At 41.8% G+C, this 21341-nt stretch overlaps 1 protein-coding gene across 1 annotated transcript in view; it reads right to left on the bottom strand.

Moving 5' to 3' along the window:
• Nucleotides 1–20711, bottom strand: part of arid2 (AT-rich interactive domain 2) — a 151828-nt gene extending 131117 nt beyond the window's left edge. Inside the window, exons 1-3 of the mRNA XM_048548529.2 lie at nucleotides 19988–20711; nucleotides 19705–19798; nucleotides 18903–19000 (exon numbers count right to left, since the gene is read on the bottom strand). Coding sequence (XP_048404486.2) covers nucleotides 18903–19000; nucleotides 19705–19798; nucleotides 19988–20091 — 296 coding nt within the window. The 5' untranslated portion in view covers nucleotides 20092–20711. The remainder of the gene's footprint in view (nucleotides 1–18902; nucleotides 19001–19704; nucleotides 19799–19987) is intronic.
• Nucleotides 20712–21341: the final 630 nt, after the last annotated feature.

Raw genomic sequence — 21341 nt, forward strand, 5'->3', positions numbered from 1 at the left:
ACTCTCACTTCCATGACATCAGAGCTCCAGTTTCAGCTTGTTTCTGAATCTTGAACAGGAACTCATCCAAAAGAGAGGAGCAGCCAAACTCAGAGGTCAGGAAGCAGGGAAGCGTAAGAAACAATATTGAAGTAAATCTTGTGACAAGATTACAAGGCCGATTAACCTCTAACATTTAAAGCAAATAAACATTAAATTGGGTAATTTTAAGTCAGGGCTTATTGGATTCATTAATTAATAATGAATCGGGAATTTAGGTGGAACTCCTTTATCCAGAGACGAGGTAGAATGTGAAACAAGCTAACACAAGGAAGCAAAACAAATAGTGTAGATGCATTTAACATCCAGTTTAAATGCATCCAATCAACTGCCTCAGCCACTGATCTCCCTTCCCTTCACAAACTTCCTCCAAGGCTCCCAGGGTGCCCCAACCCTAAACTTCAGAATCAAAGAAGTCTTAAATGCAGAAGGTCAAAACTACACTGGCTCTTCAGAAAAGTATCACCTAATGCCAATCTCCTGCTTTTCCCCAAACCCAAGCACATTACTTTTATCCAAATAATCACCCAATGCCCTTCGAATGCCTCAATTGAACTTGGCTTCAACATACTGCCAGGCAATGCATTCCATACCCAACTTCTCACTGAATGAAAAAGCTTTATCTCACATCACTGCCACTTCTTCAGGACATCACGTGAAATCTGCGTCATCTCGTCCTTTGAACAATGGAATACAATTTCTCCCTATCCACTTTATCCAGGACACTTAAAATTTTGAAAACCTCAATCAGATCTCCGCTCAAGTCTCATCTCCAGGAATAACAGTTCCAACTTCTTCAATCAATCCTCACAAGTGAAGATACTCATTCCTGGAACCATTGCAAATCAGTTCTACCATCACTCCAATTAACATCCTTCCCATAGAATGGAACCCAGAACTGAAAATAACAGTCCAGTTGAGGTCTTACAAGCGCAGCGTCACCTCCTTGCTCATGTACTCTATGTTCCTATGAATAAAACTAAGGATGCTATGCTTTGTTTACTGTTCACTCCATCTGTCCTGTCACCTTCCACAATCTGCGCACACATATCTACTACCCTCTGCTTCTACTCATAGGACTGCTCCCCCTATTTTATATTGCCTTTCACTTCTTGTTAACAAAGTGCAGCATTTCACGCTCCTCTGCATTGCACATCACCTGTCACCTATACATCCATTCTTTGTCTATGTCTGCTAAGAGTTCTGTATTGTCCTCCTCAGTTTATAACATCTCAATTTTGTGCCATCTGCACACTTTGAAGCTGTCGCCTGCACACCAAGATTTAGATCATTAACATAGATTAGGAAAGGCAAGGGTCTCAATACCAAATTGAGGGGAAAGTTTTTCACAGTGGGTAGGGCATGTTTGGAATGAGCCACCAGAAATATTAGTGAAAGCACGTATAATTACAATATATCAAAGGCAGCTGGATTGGTGTATGAATAGCAAAAGTTTAAAGTGACATGGGTCAAATGCTGGCAAATGGGGATGGATCAGATTGGGATGTCTGGTTGGCACAGACGCGTTGGGTGTATTTCCATGATATAGGGCTCTATGACCACCAAAGGAGCTCCAGTACAACTCTTTCTCCTGCTTGAAAAATATGCTAGTGAGTTTTGAGAAGATTTGTAGCTCAGGTTGAGGTTCTGGATGTGAGTTTGCTTGCTGAGCTGGAAGGTTAGTTTTCAGATGTTTCGTCACCATTCTAGGTAACATCATCAGTGAGCCTCTGACGAAGCGCTGGTGTTATGTCCTGCTTGCAGATACCGACACTTACCAACAGGTGGCGATAGACCCGACCCCACAACTAGAGAACCAAATCACAGCCTTACTCAAAAAACTTCAAAAACCTGGAGAATTAAACAAGAGAGACTTCCAAAAAATGAAACCAGATGGATCCAACACACCATGTTTCTATGGACTACCAAAAACCCCCCTCAGACCCATAGTGTCGCTACCTGGAACACCAACCTACAGATTAGCCAAGGAACTACACCAAAGACTAAAACACCTAGTGGAAGACTCCCGCCACTCCATTCGCTCCACCCAAGAATTCCTGAACACCAAAGACACCAAGATAGAAGAGGATGAAATAATGGTCTCCTTTGACGTAACAGCCCTGTTCACAACTATCAACATCAACCTGGCCAAAGAAACACTGACTACACTGTTAGAAGAACCGAAGACACATACACCAGGCACCACCAACCTCATCAGCAAGGACATCATCATCAAGCTAGTGGACCTATGCCTCACCACCCACTTCACTTTCAATAACAAAACCTACAGACAAACCAACGGTACACCCATGGGATCTGCGATATCAGGGTTCTTAGCAGAGGCAGTAATGCAGAGACTCGAACAAACAGCTCTGCCAATCATCCAATCCAAATTTTGGGTCTGCTACATGGATGACACCTTTGTCATCACTAAACAAAACAAATTAGAGGAAACCTTCAAGACCGTCAATAATACCCTTTACTGGCATAACATTCACAAAAGAGGAGGAAAACAACAACAAACTGCCATTCCTAGATGTCGCAGTAGAGCGAACAGCCAATGGGGAACTTCAAACCAGCGTCTACAGGAAAACAACACATACGGACCAAATACTGAACTACAGGAGCAACCATCCCAACACCCACAAACGAAGCTGCATTAGAGCATTAGTCCAACGAACCACCACACACTGCAGCACAGAGGAACTAGGAAGAGCAGAAGAAAATCACCTATACAGCGTATTCAAAAAGAATGGGTACCCTATGAACCCAGTCCGCCGATTTCTCAGCAACAAACCCAAACAGACAAAACGGGCTCAGAAACCATAACCACTCTCCCCTACATCAAAGACATTTCCGAAATGACTGCCAGACTACTCAGACGTCTTGGCATCAGGGTAGCCCTCAAACCCACCAACACACTAAAACAGCAGCTAATGAACTTAAAAGACCCTATACAGACAACAAACAAAACCAACGTCATCTACAAAATACCTTGCAAGAACTGGTGACAAACACTACATTGGACAAAAAGGCAGAAAGCTAGCCACCAGGATACATGAACATCAACTAGCCACAAAACGACATGACCCACTATCACTCGTATCCTTACATACGGATGAGGGAGGACACCACTTTGATTGGGACAACACATCCATCCTAGGACAAGCCAAACAGAGACACGCACGAGAATTCCTAGAAGCATGGCATTCCAACCGGAACTCCATCAACAAACACATTGATTTGGAGCCCATCTACCATCCCCTGAGAAAAAGAACAGGAAATGACATCACCAACCCAAGGAAACCTAAACAGATAAATAGAAAGCAGGACATAACACCAGCGCTTCGTCGGAGGCTCACTGATGATGTTACCTAGAATGGTGACGAAACGTCTGAAAACTAACCTTCCAGCTCAGTGAAAAATATGCATTAACTACCATTCTTGGTTTTCTATCACAACAAATTTTGTGTCCAACTTGCATTGTTCTCTAACTTCTCGCAGATTGTCTCCAAGTTCAGCTGATGTGAAACGCACCTGATCTCTCAATCTGATTTGTACTAAGTCATTAATCACTCAATTTACCACATCATTTTATACACCATTTTTATGGTGCTTTCTCCTTGAAATCTTTCCTCTAAGATCCAACTCTTGAAACTTCCATTCCCACAATCCATCCCCTAATTCCAACTTCCCTCTCCTCTCCAAAGGCCTTGAACATGGGCTCACAATTGGGCTGTGACCAATTCAGTTTGAGCTTAAAGTTTAAATCCCTCCATATGTGCCCACAATATTGTTAAGGAGGGAGATCTAGGATTTTGACCCTGTCACTGAAGGAACGGCCAAATGTTTCTAAGTCAGAATAATCAGTAGCTTAATGAGGAATTTACAGGGGCTAGCTCTGTTCACACATATTTGCTGCCCCTGTCCTTCTAGATGGAAGCAGTCAAGTGTTTAGAAGATGCTGTCGAAGAAATCTTGCTGAATTTCTGCAGACCTTCTTGCACACTTTGCCACTACTGTGCACCCGTGGCAGATGTGAGCGAATGGTTGTGAAGGTGGTACCAAATCAAAACAGGACGCCTGGTCCTAGATGATGTCACAACTTTCTAGTGTGGTTGGAACTGCACCCATCCAGACAAAAGGGGAGCATTCCACACATTCATGACTTGTGCCTTGTAAAGAATGGACAGCTGGGACAGAACGCAAGTGGGTCGCTGCGAGATTCTTATTCTCTAACCTGCTCTTGTAACGACAATATTTCTTCGTCTAGACCAGTTCACTTTCCCGATAATAGTTGCCCCCTAGGATGTCAACAATGGGAGAATCAATTATGGTAATGCCATCACGCAATAAAAAGGAATAATGGTAAATATTTGTCTTACTGTGACTATGACAATGGCAAACTTTCTTGATTGGTTTGCAGCCTATGACATAGCTTTAGATGCAGAGCTCGTGTTAATCCCTTTCCTATGCCTCTCATCATCATCCAGATAAGTGCCACTGCATTCTCCTGGTTCCATTCTTATCCAGCTTGTGATAAGTACAGAATTGCCAATGGCCTCTCTTCCAATTCCAATTCAGTTCCCTTTGATTTCTGCAAAAGATGTATTCTTAGCTGCCTACTTTTCCCATGACATGCTGCACCTTCAACAAACTTGGATAACATAATTCACATGCACAGTGATCACTCAACCTCAATACCAGTTTTTAGTTCCTCCTACATTGCTAAAAATTTTCAGAGTGCTTATCTGATACTTAGTACTAGATGAGCAGAAACATGCTCCAATTAGATACTGGAGACACTGAAGCATTAGTTTCAGTCCCCACACTGTACTTTGTTCCCCCACCTCCAATTCCATCCATCTTACATGGAAACGTGAGGCTGGAGTCAATCAACTCACAACCTCGAGTGCCATACAGGAAAGAGGAAAAAAAATTAATAGTTTTCTGCATCTTCATGAGTTTAAAAAGGTGCAGTATATTTTTGTTTTCGGGTATCAAATTGTGACAAAACAAAGCATATGTAAAAAGAGACAACATGCAAAATGTCAAATCATAAGCTTCCAGTCTTTAAACAAAAAAAAATTTCATTAGCACAAATATTTCGGAAAAAAGTACTTTTCTACTGTTCATTTGAAATATGCCCATAGAAGATCATAGACTCCTAGAAGCTTGGCATTCCAACCGGAACTCCATCAACAAACACATTGATTTGGAGCCCATCTACCATCCCCTGAGAAAAAGAACAGGAAATGACATCACCCACCCAAGGAAACCTAACCAGATAAATAGAAAGCGGGACATAACACGAGCGCTTCGTCGGAGGCTCACTGATGATGTTACCTAGAATGGTGATAAAACGTCTGAAAACCTTCCAGCTCAGCACGCAAACTCACATCCTGAACTTCAACCTGAGCTACAAATCTTTTCAAAACTCGCTAGAAAACTGAATTTTTTAAGTCTAACATTGTACATTTATACAATAGTGCACATGCTAAACACAAAAACTACAGAATGCCAAAAAAAGAGAGGGGAAAGCTGCTTTACTAAGCACACAAGGCCAATACCCAAGAGTTTCAAAATGAGTGTCATGGAGAGATATATATGCACCTATTTATGTGAGTACTGCTGAAAGACACATGGTCACAGCTTTTCATCAGGTACTCAAGACAATTTACAAGAATACAAATTCATGGGGTAAAACCAACATTTGAACAAAATAAAAAACTGCTGACTGGTTGGCAAGTAAATTCTGATGGTTGGAATCAACATAGCCTCTGGCCTCCACGCACGTCGACCAGCATGTCAATAAATAGCTTCCACTTCCATAAGTCATTTTGGGAAGTTACTGCAATACAGACATTGAGGTCCATGTAGCAGCAAAAACCATTACAGGAAATGTTAATTGCCATGGAGAAAGCACTCATTAAAGCTAATTGGTTGGCTCAATGGCTGGACAATTGGCTTGCAATGTAGAGTGATACCATCAACATGGGTTCACTTCTCGCAGCAGCTGATGTTATCATGGCAGACTCTCCTTTTCAACCTCTCCACTTGCCTCAGGCATGGCCACCCTCAGGTTAAACCACCGTCAACTGTCGCTCTCTCATGAAACAGCAGCCTTATGAACCGGTAAGACTATGGCAACTTTACCATTCATGTACATGGAATTGCAGTACAGATCAGCCACAATCAAATTGATCAAATTGATCAAGTAGACTCATGCACCTGAATGGTCTGCTGTTCATAATGTTCGCAAAACGTGCAAAAGGAACAACTTTCCTAATGTTTCAGGAATAGTAGAAACTGCAGATGCTGGAGAATCTGAGATAACAAGATGTAGAGCTGGATGAACACGGCAGGCCAAGCAGCAGAGGAGCAAGAAAGCTGACATTTCAGGCCTAGACCTTTCTGAAGGGGGGGTCTAGGCCTGAAACGTCAGCTTTTCTGTTCCTCTGATGCTGTTTGGCCTGCCGTGTTCATCCAGCACTACACCTTGTTATCTAAGTTTCCGAATGTAAAGCATTTATTCTCGTTAAGTTATAGATAATATGAATCTCAAGAACTAAAATGCTGCAGCATTCATTCATATTCTGACATTCCATCATTGACCAATCTACTTCGCACGCTTCAGTTTATTTCTTATTATTCCAAAGCTTCAACGTGAATCTACAACAGCTTTTAATTCAAACCTTTCTCAAAGGCTATTTTAAATCTAAGTACACGCATTGGCTGTCACTCTGTCAAAACAGAACCCAATGACATGATCATCACTTCTTCATGACTAGTTGCTAGATTAGCCTCACACAAGTGACATGAATTGTTCCAGCTACCTTACCCACTATCAACTTGAAATTTATGGATCACGACCTATCAGAATGTATTTCTTGGTCTCTGTGAAACAGCTACCATTAGCTAACTTTTTGTAGAGGACTGGAGGTAGGCATGTCAAATTTGTACTGCTAAGTAACATGTCAGTTTGTCAGCACGTTTCCGTCTCTACCCCAAAACTTCGGTAGCATTACATTTCTTGGGCTGCCAATTTTCCAGTGCTGGACAGGTTCTAATTAAATCCCAGACTTAACAGTGCACTCTCCACCTTAATTGGAAGGAGCAACATACTACCACATATAACAGAACCCAAGTCAGGGCAGATAAACAAGTTACGTAGAAAATTACAAATACAATCAGACAGCATTAGGAAAAAACTTCAAATATCCAATTAACTTTTTTTAAAATGCCAATGTGCAAGTTACAGAAGCAAATGAAATCTGCAAATCTTTGCGGAGAACTTATTTAGCTTAGCAAGCCCAACAGCAAAGGGGCAATTCTGGATTAAATCCTAGGGAATGAAGATGCTAAGGGCATCACCATGGAATATTTTCATGCTCGTGATCATGCGTCAACCAGATTTAGATCTGATATAGTTGTGGAAAAAATGAACAAGGAGTAAACGTTCTGAGTTGGTGAAAACAAAAACAATTTTACCCAGCTGAGATGTGATTTGACGGAAGTGGACTGAAAACAACTTGAAAATAATCAGTGTCAAAAGTTCTGAGAGATATTCCATAAGGCAGAGCGAGGTCAGAACAAAAACACAGTAAAAATGAGTGAGACTTTTAAATTTCAATCCCTGGAAGTCAATGAAGGTAAAAGATACAAATTTAAAGAGAGGGAAGGAAGGGAAAATACTGGAATAAAACAAGACAGATCACTAGACTCAAAACATCATCTTTATGGCTGTCTCCACAGATATCGCCAGACTACTGCATTCAGTTCTGGTCTTCCTCCTATAGGAAAGATGTTGTGAAACTTAAGAGTTCAGAGATGATTAACATGGCTGTTGCCAGGGTTGGAGGGTTTGAGCTATGGGGAGAGGCTAAGTGGGCAGAGGCTATTTTCCCTGGAGCGTCAGAGGTTGAGGGCTGACCTTATAGAAGTTTATAAAATCATGAGGGGCGCACATAGAATGAATAGTCAAAGTCTTTTCCCCCAGGGTAAGGGAGTCCAAAACTAGAGGGCATAGATTTAAGGTGAGAGGGGAAATCGGACCTACGGGGCAACTTTTCACGCAGCGGGTGGTGCATGCATGGAATGAGCTGTCAGAGGAGGCTAGTACAATTACAAAATTTATAATGCATCTGAATGGGTGGGTATATGAATAGGAAGGGTTGAGAGATAGGGGCCAGACACTGAAAAATTGGACTAGATTAATTTAGTATATCTGATCAGCACGGATGAGTTAGACTGAAGGTTCGTTTCCATGCTATACATCTCTATTACAAATCGGACGGTCTACACCTGGGCAAAGCTGGAACCAATGTCCTAGGGGATGATTTTCCTAATGTTGTTGGGGAGGGTTTAAACTAATGTGGCAGGGGGATGGGAGCCAAATGAGGTGGTTAGTGGACAGTAAGGAGGTGGTGACTAAAGCCTGTAAGGAGCTAGATAATGAAGTCAGTGTGACCAAGAGGAAGAGCAGGCAGAGAGCAGATGATGAATACAAAGGAACAGGTGGTCAGAGGTGCACTTGTTTTAATGCACGGATGAACTTAGGGCTTGGATTGGTACCTGGGAGTATGATGTTATTGTTATTACTGAGACTTGGTTGAGGGAAGGGCAAGAATGGCAACTAAATATCCCAGGATATAGATGCTTCAGGCAGGATAGAGTGGGAGGTAAAAGGGGTGGAGTTGCATTACTGGTCAAAGAGGATATCACAGCTGTGCTGAAGGAGGTCACTATGGAGGACTCGAGCAGTGTGGGGTGAGCTCAGAAATAGGAAGGGTGCAGTAACAATGTTGGAGCTGTACTGCAAGCTTCCCAACGGCGAGCATGAAATAGAGGAACAAATATGCAGACAGGTCATGGAAAAATGTGAGAGCAATGGGGTGGTGGTGATGGGAGGTTTCAATTTTCCCAACATTGTCTGGGATTCACTTAGTGTTAGGGGTTTAGATGGAGCAGAATTTGTACGGAGCATCCAGGAGGGTGTGATAGAGCAGTATGTAAATAGTCCAACTCACGAAAGGGCCATACTGGGCCTGTTCTTGGGGAATGAGCCCAGCCAAGTGGTTGAAGTTTCAGTAGGGGCTTACTTTGGGAATAGTGATCACAATTGCGCAAGTTTTACAATACTCATGGACAAATCGAGAGTGGTCCTAAAGGAAAAGTGCCGAATTGGGGAAAGGCCAACTGTAGCAAGAGTCGGCAGGAGATGGGGAATGTGGATTGGGAGTAGCTGTTTGAAGGTAAATCCATATTTGATATGTGGGAGGCTTTTAAAGAGAGGTTGATTAGAGTGCAGGACAGATGTGTCCCTGTGAAAATGAGGGATAGAAAGAGCAAGATTAGGGAACCATGGATGTTAGGTGAAATTGTAAGACTAGCAAGGAAGAAAAGGGAAGCACGCATAAGGTCTAGGCAACTGAAAACAGACGAAGCTTTGGAAGACTATCAGGAAAGTAGGAGCAATCTGAAACAAGGAATTAAGAGAACTAAAAGGGGGCATGAAATACCTTTAGCAAACAGGGTTAAGGAAAATTCCAAAGCCTTTTATTCGTACATAACAAACAAGAGGGCAACTAGAGAAAGGGTTGGCCCACTCAAGGACAAAGGAGGGAAGTTTTGCGAGGAGTCAGAGAAAATGAGAGAGATTCTTAATGAGAATTTTGCATCAGTATTCACCGAGGTTAGGGATAGATGTTTGATTACTCGAGGCAAAATTGGCTGGGGTGGGGGAAAGAGTGCGTTGGGTATTTGAAAAGGCATTAGGATGGACAAGTCCCCAGGTCCAAATGGGATCTATCCCAGGTTTCTGAAGGAAGCGAGAGGGGAAATAGCTGGAGCCTTAACAGACATCTTTGCAGCATCCTTGAGCATGGGTGAGGTCCCAGAGGACTGGAGAATTACTAATGTTGTACTCTCGTTTAAGAAGGGTAGCAAAGATAATCCGGGTAATTATAGACCGGTGAGCCTGACGTCAGTGGTGGAGATGCTGCTGGAGAAGATATTGAGGGATAGGATCTATTTACATTTGTAAGGAAATGGGCATATTAGTGATAGGCAGCATGGTTTGTGCAGGGAAGGTCATGTCTTACCAACTTGACAGAATTCTTTGAGGAGGTGACAAAGTTGACAGATGAGGGAAGGGCTGTGGATGTCATATACATGGTCTTCAGTGAGGCATTTTGATAAGGTTCCCCACGGTAGGCTGATGGAGAAAGTGAAGTCGCATGGGGTCCAAGGTGTACTAGCTAGATGGATAGAGAACTGGCTGGGCAACAGGAGACAGGTGTAGTGGAAGGGAGTTTCTCAAAATGGAGAACTGTGACCAGTGGTGTTCCACAGGGATCTGTGTTGGGACCACTATTGTTTGTGATATACATAAATGATCTGGAGGAAGGTAGGATGGTTTGATTAGCAAGTTTGCAGATGACACCAACATTGGAGGAGTAGCAGATAGTGAAGGGGACTGTCGGAGAATGCAACAGAATTTAGATAGTTTGGAAAGTTGGGCGGAGAGATGGCAGATGGACCTCAGTCTAGACAAATGCGAGCTGATGCATTTTGGAAGATCCAATTCAAGAGAGATCTACACAGTAAATAGAAAAAGCCCTGGAAAAAATTAATGCACAGAAAGAGATCTAGGTGTTCAGGTCCATTGTACCCTGAAGGTGACAACGTAGCTCGATAAAGTGGTCAAGGCGGCATATGGCATGCTTTCATTCATTAGGCGGGGCATTGTGTACAAGAGTTGGCAGGTCATGTTGCAGCTGTACAGGACTTTAGTTCAGCCACATTTGGAACACTGCGTACAGTTCTGGTCGCCACATTACCAAAAGGATGTGGATGCTTTGGAGAGGGTGCAGAGGTGGTTCACCAGGATGTTACCTAGTATGGATGGCGCTAGCTATGAAGAGAGGTTGATTAGATTAGGATTATTTACATTAGAAAGACAGAGGTTGAGGGGGGACCTGATTGAGATCTACAAAATCATGAGGGGTACAGACAGGGTGGATAGCAAGAAGCTTTATCGCCCCATAGTGGATGGCTCAATTACTAGGGGTACGATTTCAAAGTGAGGGGGGAAAAATTTAAGGGAGATTATGCGTGGAAAGTTCTTTACGCAGAGGTGGGTGGTGCCTGGAACACGTTGCCAGAGGTGGTGGTAGAGGTGGGCACGATAGCGTCATCTACAAGGTATCTCAACAGATACATGAATGAGCAGGGAGCAGCAGGATACAGATCCTTGGAAAATAGGCGACAAGTTCAGATAGAGGACCTGGATCGGCACAGGCTTGGAGGGCCGAAGGGCCTGTTCCTGTGCTGTAATTTTCTTTATTCTTTGTTCTATGACTCTGACATGTCAAGTTTCTCCAGCAATTTCTGTTTGTTTGATGAAAAGTATTGGGTTTTCCTTGATTTCCCAAATGCAAAGAGCGCGGAAGGCTTACCAATCAGACACGAAAATGGTAACTTGCATATATAGGCAAAAGACAAACATGATTCTTCGTGAATATTTTGGATTTGTTTTCACAACAGGGTACGAAGCAATCACTGCATTAAGGACGAAGAGCATAAAAATTTTGTGTGGGGTCAACCTGCTGTGAGAAAGAAAATAATAAAAGACATTTGGCATTCTCAAAAGTAAACAGATTACTCAGCCCACTGAAACATATCCCAGGTTTCCAAGATAAGCAATGGCGGAAACAGTCAAAGCTCTGACCACTGGCACCCTCAGACTAGGGAAAGAACTCTTCCTACATCAGTCAAATGCTTTGTGCATGTAGTCGAGGAGACAAAATTTGCAGATGCTACTGTGGAAGTCGGTCAGTCCCAGCCTCCAGCCCCACCCCTGTAAATGTCAGTAGCACATGTGTAGATGTATTCTGGCATGGTGTTGTCAGAGATACTTCCTGCAGTCTGTAGCAGTTAGGTGATGTCACATGCCATATCATACATATGACGGCAATTTTGGGGCAAAATAGACAATCACTCCAATAATTATTTCACACTAGCTATGTTGCAGCTGAAGTGCAAGCTTATATCTCTGGTTGTCATCTTTTAACCAGGATTTGACTGCATTAGACAGAATCTTGAGAGGAGTTTAAAAACAGGGTCGTCAGGAATGGAATATTTTAACCAAGTATGATGGGGCTGCTTTCTTTGGAACAAAGGACCAGAGGTGAACATGGCAAAGAAACATAAGGCATAGCTGCAGGATGAGGCTGTTTGGCCCCTGGGCCTATTACACTATTTGACAAGATCATTGTTGTTCTGATTGTGGCCTTAACTCTATATCCAGCTTGCGCTAAATTAGCCTCCACTACATTCCATGGTAGATTAACAAGGCTCAAGAGAAAAACACCATCATGTGCCTTAACTGGGAGGCCCTTTATTCTTGAAGGGCCCTCCAGAGTTCTAGATTCTTCAGCTTTTTGTCACTTACATAAATAATTTACATGTGAACATAGGGAGGTACGGTTATTAAGTTCGCAGACAATACTAAAGTTGGAGATGTCACAGACAGCAAAGAAGGTTACCTCAAAAGAACAGATGATCAGATGGGCTAATGGACCGAGAAGTTTAATTCAGGAAAGGCAAATCAGGGTTAGATTTTTACCCTCAATGGTAAGGTCCTGGGCAGAGTTGCTGAACAAAGAGATCTTGCAGTGCAGGTTCACAGTTCCTTGAAAGTGGAGTCACAGGTAGATAGGATAGTGAAGATGGCCTTTGGTAAGCTTGCCTTTATCGGTCAGTGCACTGATTAAAGGAATTAGGAAGTCATATTATGGCTGTACAGGAAATTTAGTTAGGCCACTTTTGGAATACTGCATGCAACCCGGTTTCTCTGCTAGAAGAACGACGCTGTGAAACTTTGCAGGGTTCAGAGAAGATTTACAAGGATGATGCCAGGATTGGAAGGTTCAAGCTATTGGGGGAGGCTGAATAGTCTGGGATGATCTCCCTGGAGGCTCGGAGGCTGAGGGTTGACCTTATAGAGTTTTACAAAATCATGAAGGGCATAGATAGGGTAAATAGGCAAGGTCTTCCCTGCCAACACCCCCGGCCCCAGGAAGGCGGGGAAGGGGCAGAGTCCATTACTAGACAGCATAATTTAAGTTTAAAGGTGAAAAGACTTATAAAAAGACCAAAAAGAGGCAACCTTTTCATAGAGGGTCTGCTTGTATGGAATGAGCAGCCAGAGGAAGTCGTCGAGGCTGGTACTGTTACGTCATCTAAAAGGCATCTGGATGGGTACATGAATAGGAAGGGTTTAAGAGGGATATAGGCCAAATGCGACTTAATTAACTTAGGATATCTGGTCAGCATGGATGAGTTAGGCCCGAACAGTCTGTTTCTGTGCTGTACATCTCTAGGACTCCTGAAGGGAAACATTCTGTAAGCATTAAACATGTCAAGCACCTTCAGAATCCTGTGCTTCAAGAGGATCGCCTCTCAGTCTTCTTAAAAAAAAACAGTCCCCAGTTTGTTCAACCTTCCCAAACTGACCCTTCGCCACAATTAAGTCTCCCACAGGTGGAGATATGGAAACAGTCATTTCCATCCATTCTATTAACAGAAAAATTAATAAGCAAGTGCATAGATTGAAAAATATTCTGCAGAGAGATAAGAGGGGAATTGAGAACAAATGTCTTAACCCAGTGGAGAGGGGTGTACTGGGATATGCTTGTGAAATTATGTAATTTACAGGGCTACAAACAAATAGTTGGATGCGAAATGCAGATGAACAACTTCCCTTTTGGAGACACAGACACAAATTTGAGAAGATTTGTAGCTCAGGTTGAGGTTCTGGATGTGAGATTGCTCGCTGAGCTGGAAGGTTAGTTTTTAGATGCTTCGTCACCATTCTAGGTAACATCATCAGTGAGCCACCGACGAAGCACTGGTGTTATGTCCTGCTTTCTATTTATCTGTTTAGGTTTCCTTGGGTTGGTGATGTCATTTCCTGTTCTTTTTCTCAGGGGATGGTAGATGGGCTCCAAATCAATGTGTTTGTTGATGGAGTTCTGGTTGGAATGCCATGCTTCCAGGAATTCTCGTGCGTGTCTCTGTTTGGCATGTCCTAGGATGGATGTGTTCATCCTAGGAAACCTAAACAGATAAATACAAAGCGGGACATAACACCAGTGCTTCGTCGGAGGCTCACTGATGAGATTACCTAGAATGGTGACGAAACGTCCAAAAACTAACCTTCCAGCTCAGCGAGCAATCTCACATCCAGAACAGACACAAATTTTCTATGTTACTGTCAATTTCATTCTCACCTTAAGCAAGCAGTTGTCAACAAGGCCTCACAGATAGCCTGAAAGAACAACTTCAACGAATTAACTCATTTTTGGGCGACTGTCTGGTGTGGAGTAAGCACATTCTCCCTGTGTCAGCGTGGGTTTCCTTCGGTTTCCTTCTACAGCCAAAGATGTGCAGGCCAGGTGGACTGGCCATGCTAAACCACCCATAGTATTCAGGGATGTGTAGATTTGGTGGGTTATAGGGGAATGGATCTAGGTGGGATGCTCTAAGGGCCGGTGCGGACTTGTTGGGCCAAAGGGCCTGTTACCACACTGTAGGGATTCCTATTCTATGATTATTTTATCGTTTTTTTCCCCCCTATGCTGAAGAAGATTGTTTCATCTGTACAAACTGCTACGAATCTTGTCGGACTGAAGTGATCACTAACATTAAAGGTTATAATTAAGGTTGCTTTTGGTGAGGATCCAATTCTGCCAGACCGTCAGCAGGTTGAATTTACAGCGGCATAAGTAGCAAGTGCCCAAATCAATTAACAACATCCCACACTAAACAGTTGAAGTACATGTCACAGGTTTTTAAAATTTAACAAAGGTCTTTTCCACCAAAATCATTCCATAAATTGAACGTCCAACTGTAAAGAATCTTGCTAAATTGAGGCCAGGATAAACTTTTCTATTGTACAGAACAATCATATAAAAAAGGTGAATTTATCATATTTCATTGCTCATCTCAACTACTTGCCTTGTACAAAATTAATAATGAATGTTAAGCTTATTTGTATATATGCAATCATCATGGTTTTTAAATTTCAAAGTTTTGTTTGTACTCATGTAACAATCTGTTGTTTGCCACGCATGCAGTTGAAATACTATATAAATCAACATAGACATTGCAGTCTTTTGGGTTCATTAAGACGTACAGGTTTATTTAACGTGTTCTTTCCCACATTTGGCTCTCCTTATCTAAGCATGTCCTTTTGAATGTTCCCCTACTCCTACATAAATAAATTATACCACTTCTCTTACAAACACTGAACACTGGCCAGGACCAAAAGGTACAAGCTGTTTTTCTTTTCACTGTACACTTTCACTCACTTGCTCCCCAAAACAATTTAGCATTTAAAGAATATAGATTGTCAAGCAATTTCTACAAGTTTTCAGTTAACCATGCACATTTATATTATCCAATCTCTGCAGTGGTTTCCTTTTGCATGGGATGCGTGCATCATTGACAAGATGAATATTTGCTACCCGTTCCTAACTGCCCTCAAAGTGACATTGGACAAGCAAAGTCCATCTAGTGTGATTACACAAAAGGTTGAATACCGTACAATAAGATGAATGGGCTTAGTGAATATTGCAGCTTTGGGTTAATCATAACTGACCAAACTCAAAAGACCATTCAAATTATGATATTAAGCATACCTTATAATATCAGAAAAAGTGTTATTCTACATTGCCTGTGGTTAACAGTGATTTTACAGTGTGACTCCCAAAAAGATCATGTCTCAATTTTGGGCTAGTTTCTTCATTCACTGAACTCCTTTTCTAAACAGCAAACAGCTTGATCACTGCAGTGGAAGGGCCAAAGCTAACTTTTCAACAAAAATCAAAAACCATATCATGGTATTTCTTTACACAAGGGCTGAAAAAAAATGTATGCCACATTAGAGATTAAAATATGACTAATGGGGCATAACAATGAGATGTGGGTTTCATATGGCTATAAAGAAAAATATGCAATATAAACAAAAACAAAACTATTTTCTCTTTGATTACGCTGGTCTTGCAACATGTACATATAAACTTAAATAGAAAAGTCCTCCGATAGTTCTGCATTTGGTAACAGTCGCATACTTAATGTAAGTTAATTTACTACATTGATTTGCAAACCTCCCATGCACACATCCAAAATAAATAGTGCTGATTCAATGGGCTTTTACAACTCAAGTATAGCAAGGGACCCACTATTAAAATTTTAATCCACAGGGTATATGAGCAATTTGGAAATTAGTTATCTATGATATTTTGTGCAGACTAGGATCAAGACCTGTCCGGAGAAAAGGTGAAGGGTTAGTTATGTACAAAAGCTGCATTAATGCAATATATCAATTGTGCAACAAAATTAGTTACAAAGTCTACAACTGATTATATCATGTCAATTTTCTAGGTACTGTACTTACAAAAGACAGAGGCAGGACTTGAAATTTTTTTGTAACATTTTGGCATTAGAAGTCTTATCAGTTCTATCAACACATTAAGATAGCACAAACGTCAGAAACACAAACTGTCTTGCTATAGCAGGTACTTAAGGCAAGCACAAGCTATGCAAATCAGGTATTCTGATGAGGCTACAGCAACCAATATTTTTCTATCAAAAATAGTTGATAGAAACTGGCTTAAAGCTTTAACAGCCTTTGAATGCATCATTATGCGTATCAGCATAAAAAGTGATGGAAATCATGCAACTTCAATCCAATAGTCATACATTATAGTCTTTAATTTTTAGAAAAGTGGGATATTTGTTTTCCTTCGCTGCATATTATATAAACAAAACTTTGGAAAAATTCCCTTATTTTAACCAGGAGGTAAACATCGGTACATTGCTTTGACCTTCTTGAATATATTAACTGCATAATATGCTATCAGGCAAAAAGCCATCCTTTAACAGTGTAATCCCTATGCTTATCAAAAGGAACGTAGACAACACAAAAATTGCTTTTTTTTAAAAAGATTGTTCAATGCTGTAAATGGGGTTGTCTGAGAAATTAATTAAACAGGGTGATTTAATACTGTACCATTAAATTCCAGTCATCTTTAGTTGTGGCAAGCGCACATTATATTTATCGTTAATCATTGCTACTTTCAGTCCCCAAAATTCTCCTGCATTCTAATTTTTAATTGGCCTTTTCCTTCAATTTTGAGGCAAACCCCTCAACCACCTGTAAGCTAAAAGATTGGCAGTGCTACAACAACATTAAGTTTTTATTTATGCCTTGTAACCATGTAATCTGTATTTCGTTTTATGGCATTGCAGCAAAGATGTTTTGTTTTAAACATTAAAGTTATGAAAACTGTTCATCAACAGACAGCAAATTATTGAGAGTGTTTTTCAGGTAATCAAAAAAAGTGTTGTGAATATCAATGACGTTTACAAATTAAATCTGATCGAGCATATGAAAATGTGTACAATTTAACTGTCCTCGTTTACGTTTCATAACAACATGAAAACATTGTCCTTTATAGAATATCAAAAATAGTAACATTTGGAATGGAAAAATAATCACTACTATTTCAAACTTGTGGACTTGAAGCAAGTTAAATCTTAAGCCTGAGCCTGTTTCACGTCCTGCAAATGCAATTGGACTTGAACAGGAATATACAGCACTCCAACAGATGCTCTCAAATCCATTTGGAATACTCTCTGCTGTATTACTTAAATATGACCAAATTACATTCAAGTATTCTCATACCAAGTTACCCAAAAGTTGTCAGATAAGCTGTCGAATTTTTTTGAATTCAAACAGATGCAGCTTTTCTAGAACACACAAACAATATCATTGAAATGAACAGAAGCAACCGTTATTGAACCTTAACCTGGAAATTTTAAACGTTGTGCAAGTTAATCACGACAAAATTTTCTGCACTGCTTGTTCAAGGCTTCTGAAATGTTAATTTTATTTTGAACCACTAAATTTGTACAACACTATTGAGTGGAAATAGTGCACAAAGCCAACTATTTCAGAATCCAAGTACTCCCAAAGCACGACATCTTCATAATGCTTAAACCAAATTTGCCTTTTCACCTCATTCTTATCCACAAACTTCCCATCAATCCCAACATCCAGTGGAAAAATTGCCTCAGCTCAGTGAATCCACCATTAAATTATTTCATTTCCATAACTTTCAAAAAAAATTAACCATCCTTGCAAAAGAAAGGAAATAAAAATACTGGGACAAAACAAGACACTACACACTTTTAAACCAATTTACAAAATATAGCCCTTCTACATCAAACTGGTTTTACTGTTTTGAAAGAGTTATGGATTTACATTTAAATAAAAAAGATACATACTGTATCAAGCATTACTGTCAAAATCTCCCTGATGAAAAGTTTGAAAAAAGCTGGAGTACTGATTGGTTTTTGGAAAAATTCTGTTCTGGCAACAAAATTTACCAACAGAAAACACCTGCGTTGTTTCACGTATGCTACTTCCTTCCAGGTAGTTTCTGAACTGCTGTAAATGCTGCAGAACGCCTCAACTATAAACTACCGTAAAACTGGGTCACACCTGTACAGTGTTCTTGCTCTGTAAGTTTAATACATTTTAGATCAACTCGCCATAATACTTCAAAACCCCAAAAACGAAACAACAGTTCAAACATCAATTTCAAAAACTTAAAAAGCATTATTATTTCATTTCTACAAAAAGTAAAATAAATGTCGTTTTCAAGAGGAAAAATAAGAAGGTACGATTGCAATAGTATCACTATTTTCTCTAAATTAAATCCCTTGTTCCCAACTTTGAACAGCTATAGCAAGAATCGACTTGAACCGAACATAAAATGCATTATAAAGCTCACCGTAAGTAATATTGTTTTAAGGCAAATGATGCATTCGGACAACCTTTCGGAAAGTTTAATTCCTCCGTTATCTGTGACCATTTGTTCTTGTCAGTTACCTGCACCAAAAAAACACAATAATCCTGATTAATATGCAGACACGTTATCAGATAGCAGAATATACCATCTGTTCCTTCTAAGGCTTTAAAACAACATGAACAGCGCCGCAATGTTGCCTGAGAAAGAAAAAAAACGGGTCAGGAGCGAAAAAAAACAAAAACTTTGCAACACTTTCCTGGTTCAGAAGACAAAAAAGGGGGGTCGACAAGTCTTCGCATTTTCAAACGTTCGGGCCACCCTACGGGCCTACGTGAGGCCTACGATTTTCCCCCTCAACCACGAAGCCTGACACAGCGGAGAGCTCCGTCCCCTCCGCTGCGGCGAGTAAAAGAAAGGCAAACGAGTGGTGCGAGCCTGTCCCCTGAAGAGCATTTCCTACCCCAGGCACACTCACGATTATCGATGTTAAGCATGCCCGCTAATTTTGACTTGGCTGAAGTGCGCGCAGTGAAGCAGCCGCAGCAACTGCAACGCCAGGCCAGAGACAGGCAACTGCCATTTACAGCTTCACTGCCACACACACACACACACACACGACAGAAATCTTTTCCTTTGTAAACCTTTAAAAATAAAACTACAGCCCTTCCGAGCGGGTTTTCCAAAAAGGAAACGTTGGGGGGGGGGTGCTGGTGGTGATAACAGATTTTTAAGACGCGCGTACGGCGAGAAATTAAATTAAACACAACAGACACAAGATATTCACCTTGGCGAATCCTCCCAGGCTGGTGACTCTGGTGTAGAGAGCGTGAAGATCCAGCTCCTTTCCGGCAACTATTGGGATCTTTTTAAAAGGCGTCCTGAACAAGAAGTGGTTGTGGTGGGGTGGGGTGGGGGGGTAGAAATAAAGAAGAATAAAATCAGACCCTCACCTCCTCTTCACCAAAGCGCCCGTCCAAAGTTTCGCCCAACGTATCCCCCGGGTTTTTCCCCTTAAATTATAAATAAAAATTTCGGGGTTGGGGGGGGGGGGTGTTTAAAATCCTTACCCTCTGTTGTGGTGAAACTGCCGCAGCTCCTCCAGGAACGCCTGCCTTTTTCTCCTCGGGTCTGACGGCTGCATTTTCCCCATCGAATTTGCCATCTTTTTCATTGTTGTATGTGTGTGAGGGGGGGGAGAGAGAGAGAGAGAGAGGGAGAGAGAGAGAGAGAAAGAGAGAGAGAGAGTTTTTTTAAGGGGTGGGGGGTGGGCGTAAAGGATAAATAAATAAAAATAAAAAGCCTCGGGGAACTTAGTCAATGTCTGGAAGGAGAGCCGGTCCGCCGCCGCCGCCGCTCAGTCATTGATGGAGCGAGTGCGAAAGTTTAAGAGAGAGAGAAAAAAAGAGGAAAAAAGAGCAAAGACTCGCTTTTACTCACTCGCTGCACTCTTCGATCTCCTCTCAACCAAAAAAAACACACACAAAAAAACAACTTACATCTTGTTCTCTATTGTATGTTAATGTGGTAGACAATATAAGTGTGTGTATTTATGGTATAAATATATTTTTCTTTTCAGACGGGCTGCAGCGGCTCCATGCAGTTTAACATTAACTCATACACGGGAGAGGACAAAAAAAAACATAACACGCACACACACACACACATTTATATATAATTTTTTGGGGGGGGGGGAGAAAGGAATGAAAACACAGCGGCGGTGCTGTTGGCGGCCGAAACACCGGCGGCAGCTCGAACCTCCCTCGGAGAAGCGAAACAATAGCGCCTCGTCTCAACCAAACCGGCCACCACAGCCTGGGCCCCGGGAGGGGGTGCCACTATTCAACCATTACGCGACACCCCTCCCCCATCGCGGATCCTTCCCCCTCCCCCACTCTAGCTCTCGTCTATCTTCCTCCTCCCCGCCCGCGCCGCTCTCTACTCCGCCCACTTTCGCCTCTCGCGCTGCTCTCTCCTCCCCCTCCAAGTTTCCCCTTCTCTCGCGCTGCTTCATCCTCCGCCCACTTTCCCGCCCAGTCCCGGGGTAACGGCTCACAAAATGGCGGCGCCCAACAGGGATTGAGGAGACGTTCGGTTCTCTCCCTATGGTTCCCGCACAAACGCTGACTCGTATGTATTTATGCGTACAGTATGTGTGTCTTTTTATTTGTTATTATGTGTAGCGAGGATTTTATTCAAATCAGGCGGACTCCTTTGAAGAAGGCGCAGCGCTGCGATCTTTTTCGTGGTTTTTATTTAAAAATAGTTTATAAAAAGGAAGGTGGTGGCCGTCGTCTGCTGGAAACAGTGTTGTGTGAGCCTCCGTGTGAAGGGAGAGATGTTAAGTCAAACAAAAACTGAAGCCGCTGGAAAAGTTCAGCGGGCCTGACAATATCTGCGAAGAGAAATCAGAGTTAATGCTTC

Source organism: Stegostoma tigrinum, chromosome 18 (genome assembly GCF_030684315.1).
Source record: "Stegostoma tigrinum isolate sSteTig4 chromosome 18, sSteTig4.hap1, whole genome shotgun sequence".
Classification (NCBI taxonomy): Eukaryota; Metazoa; Chordata; class Chondrichthyes; order Orectolobiformes; family Stegostomatidae; genus Stegostoma; species Stegostoma tigrinum.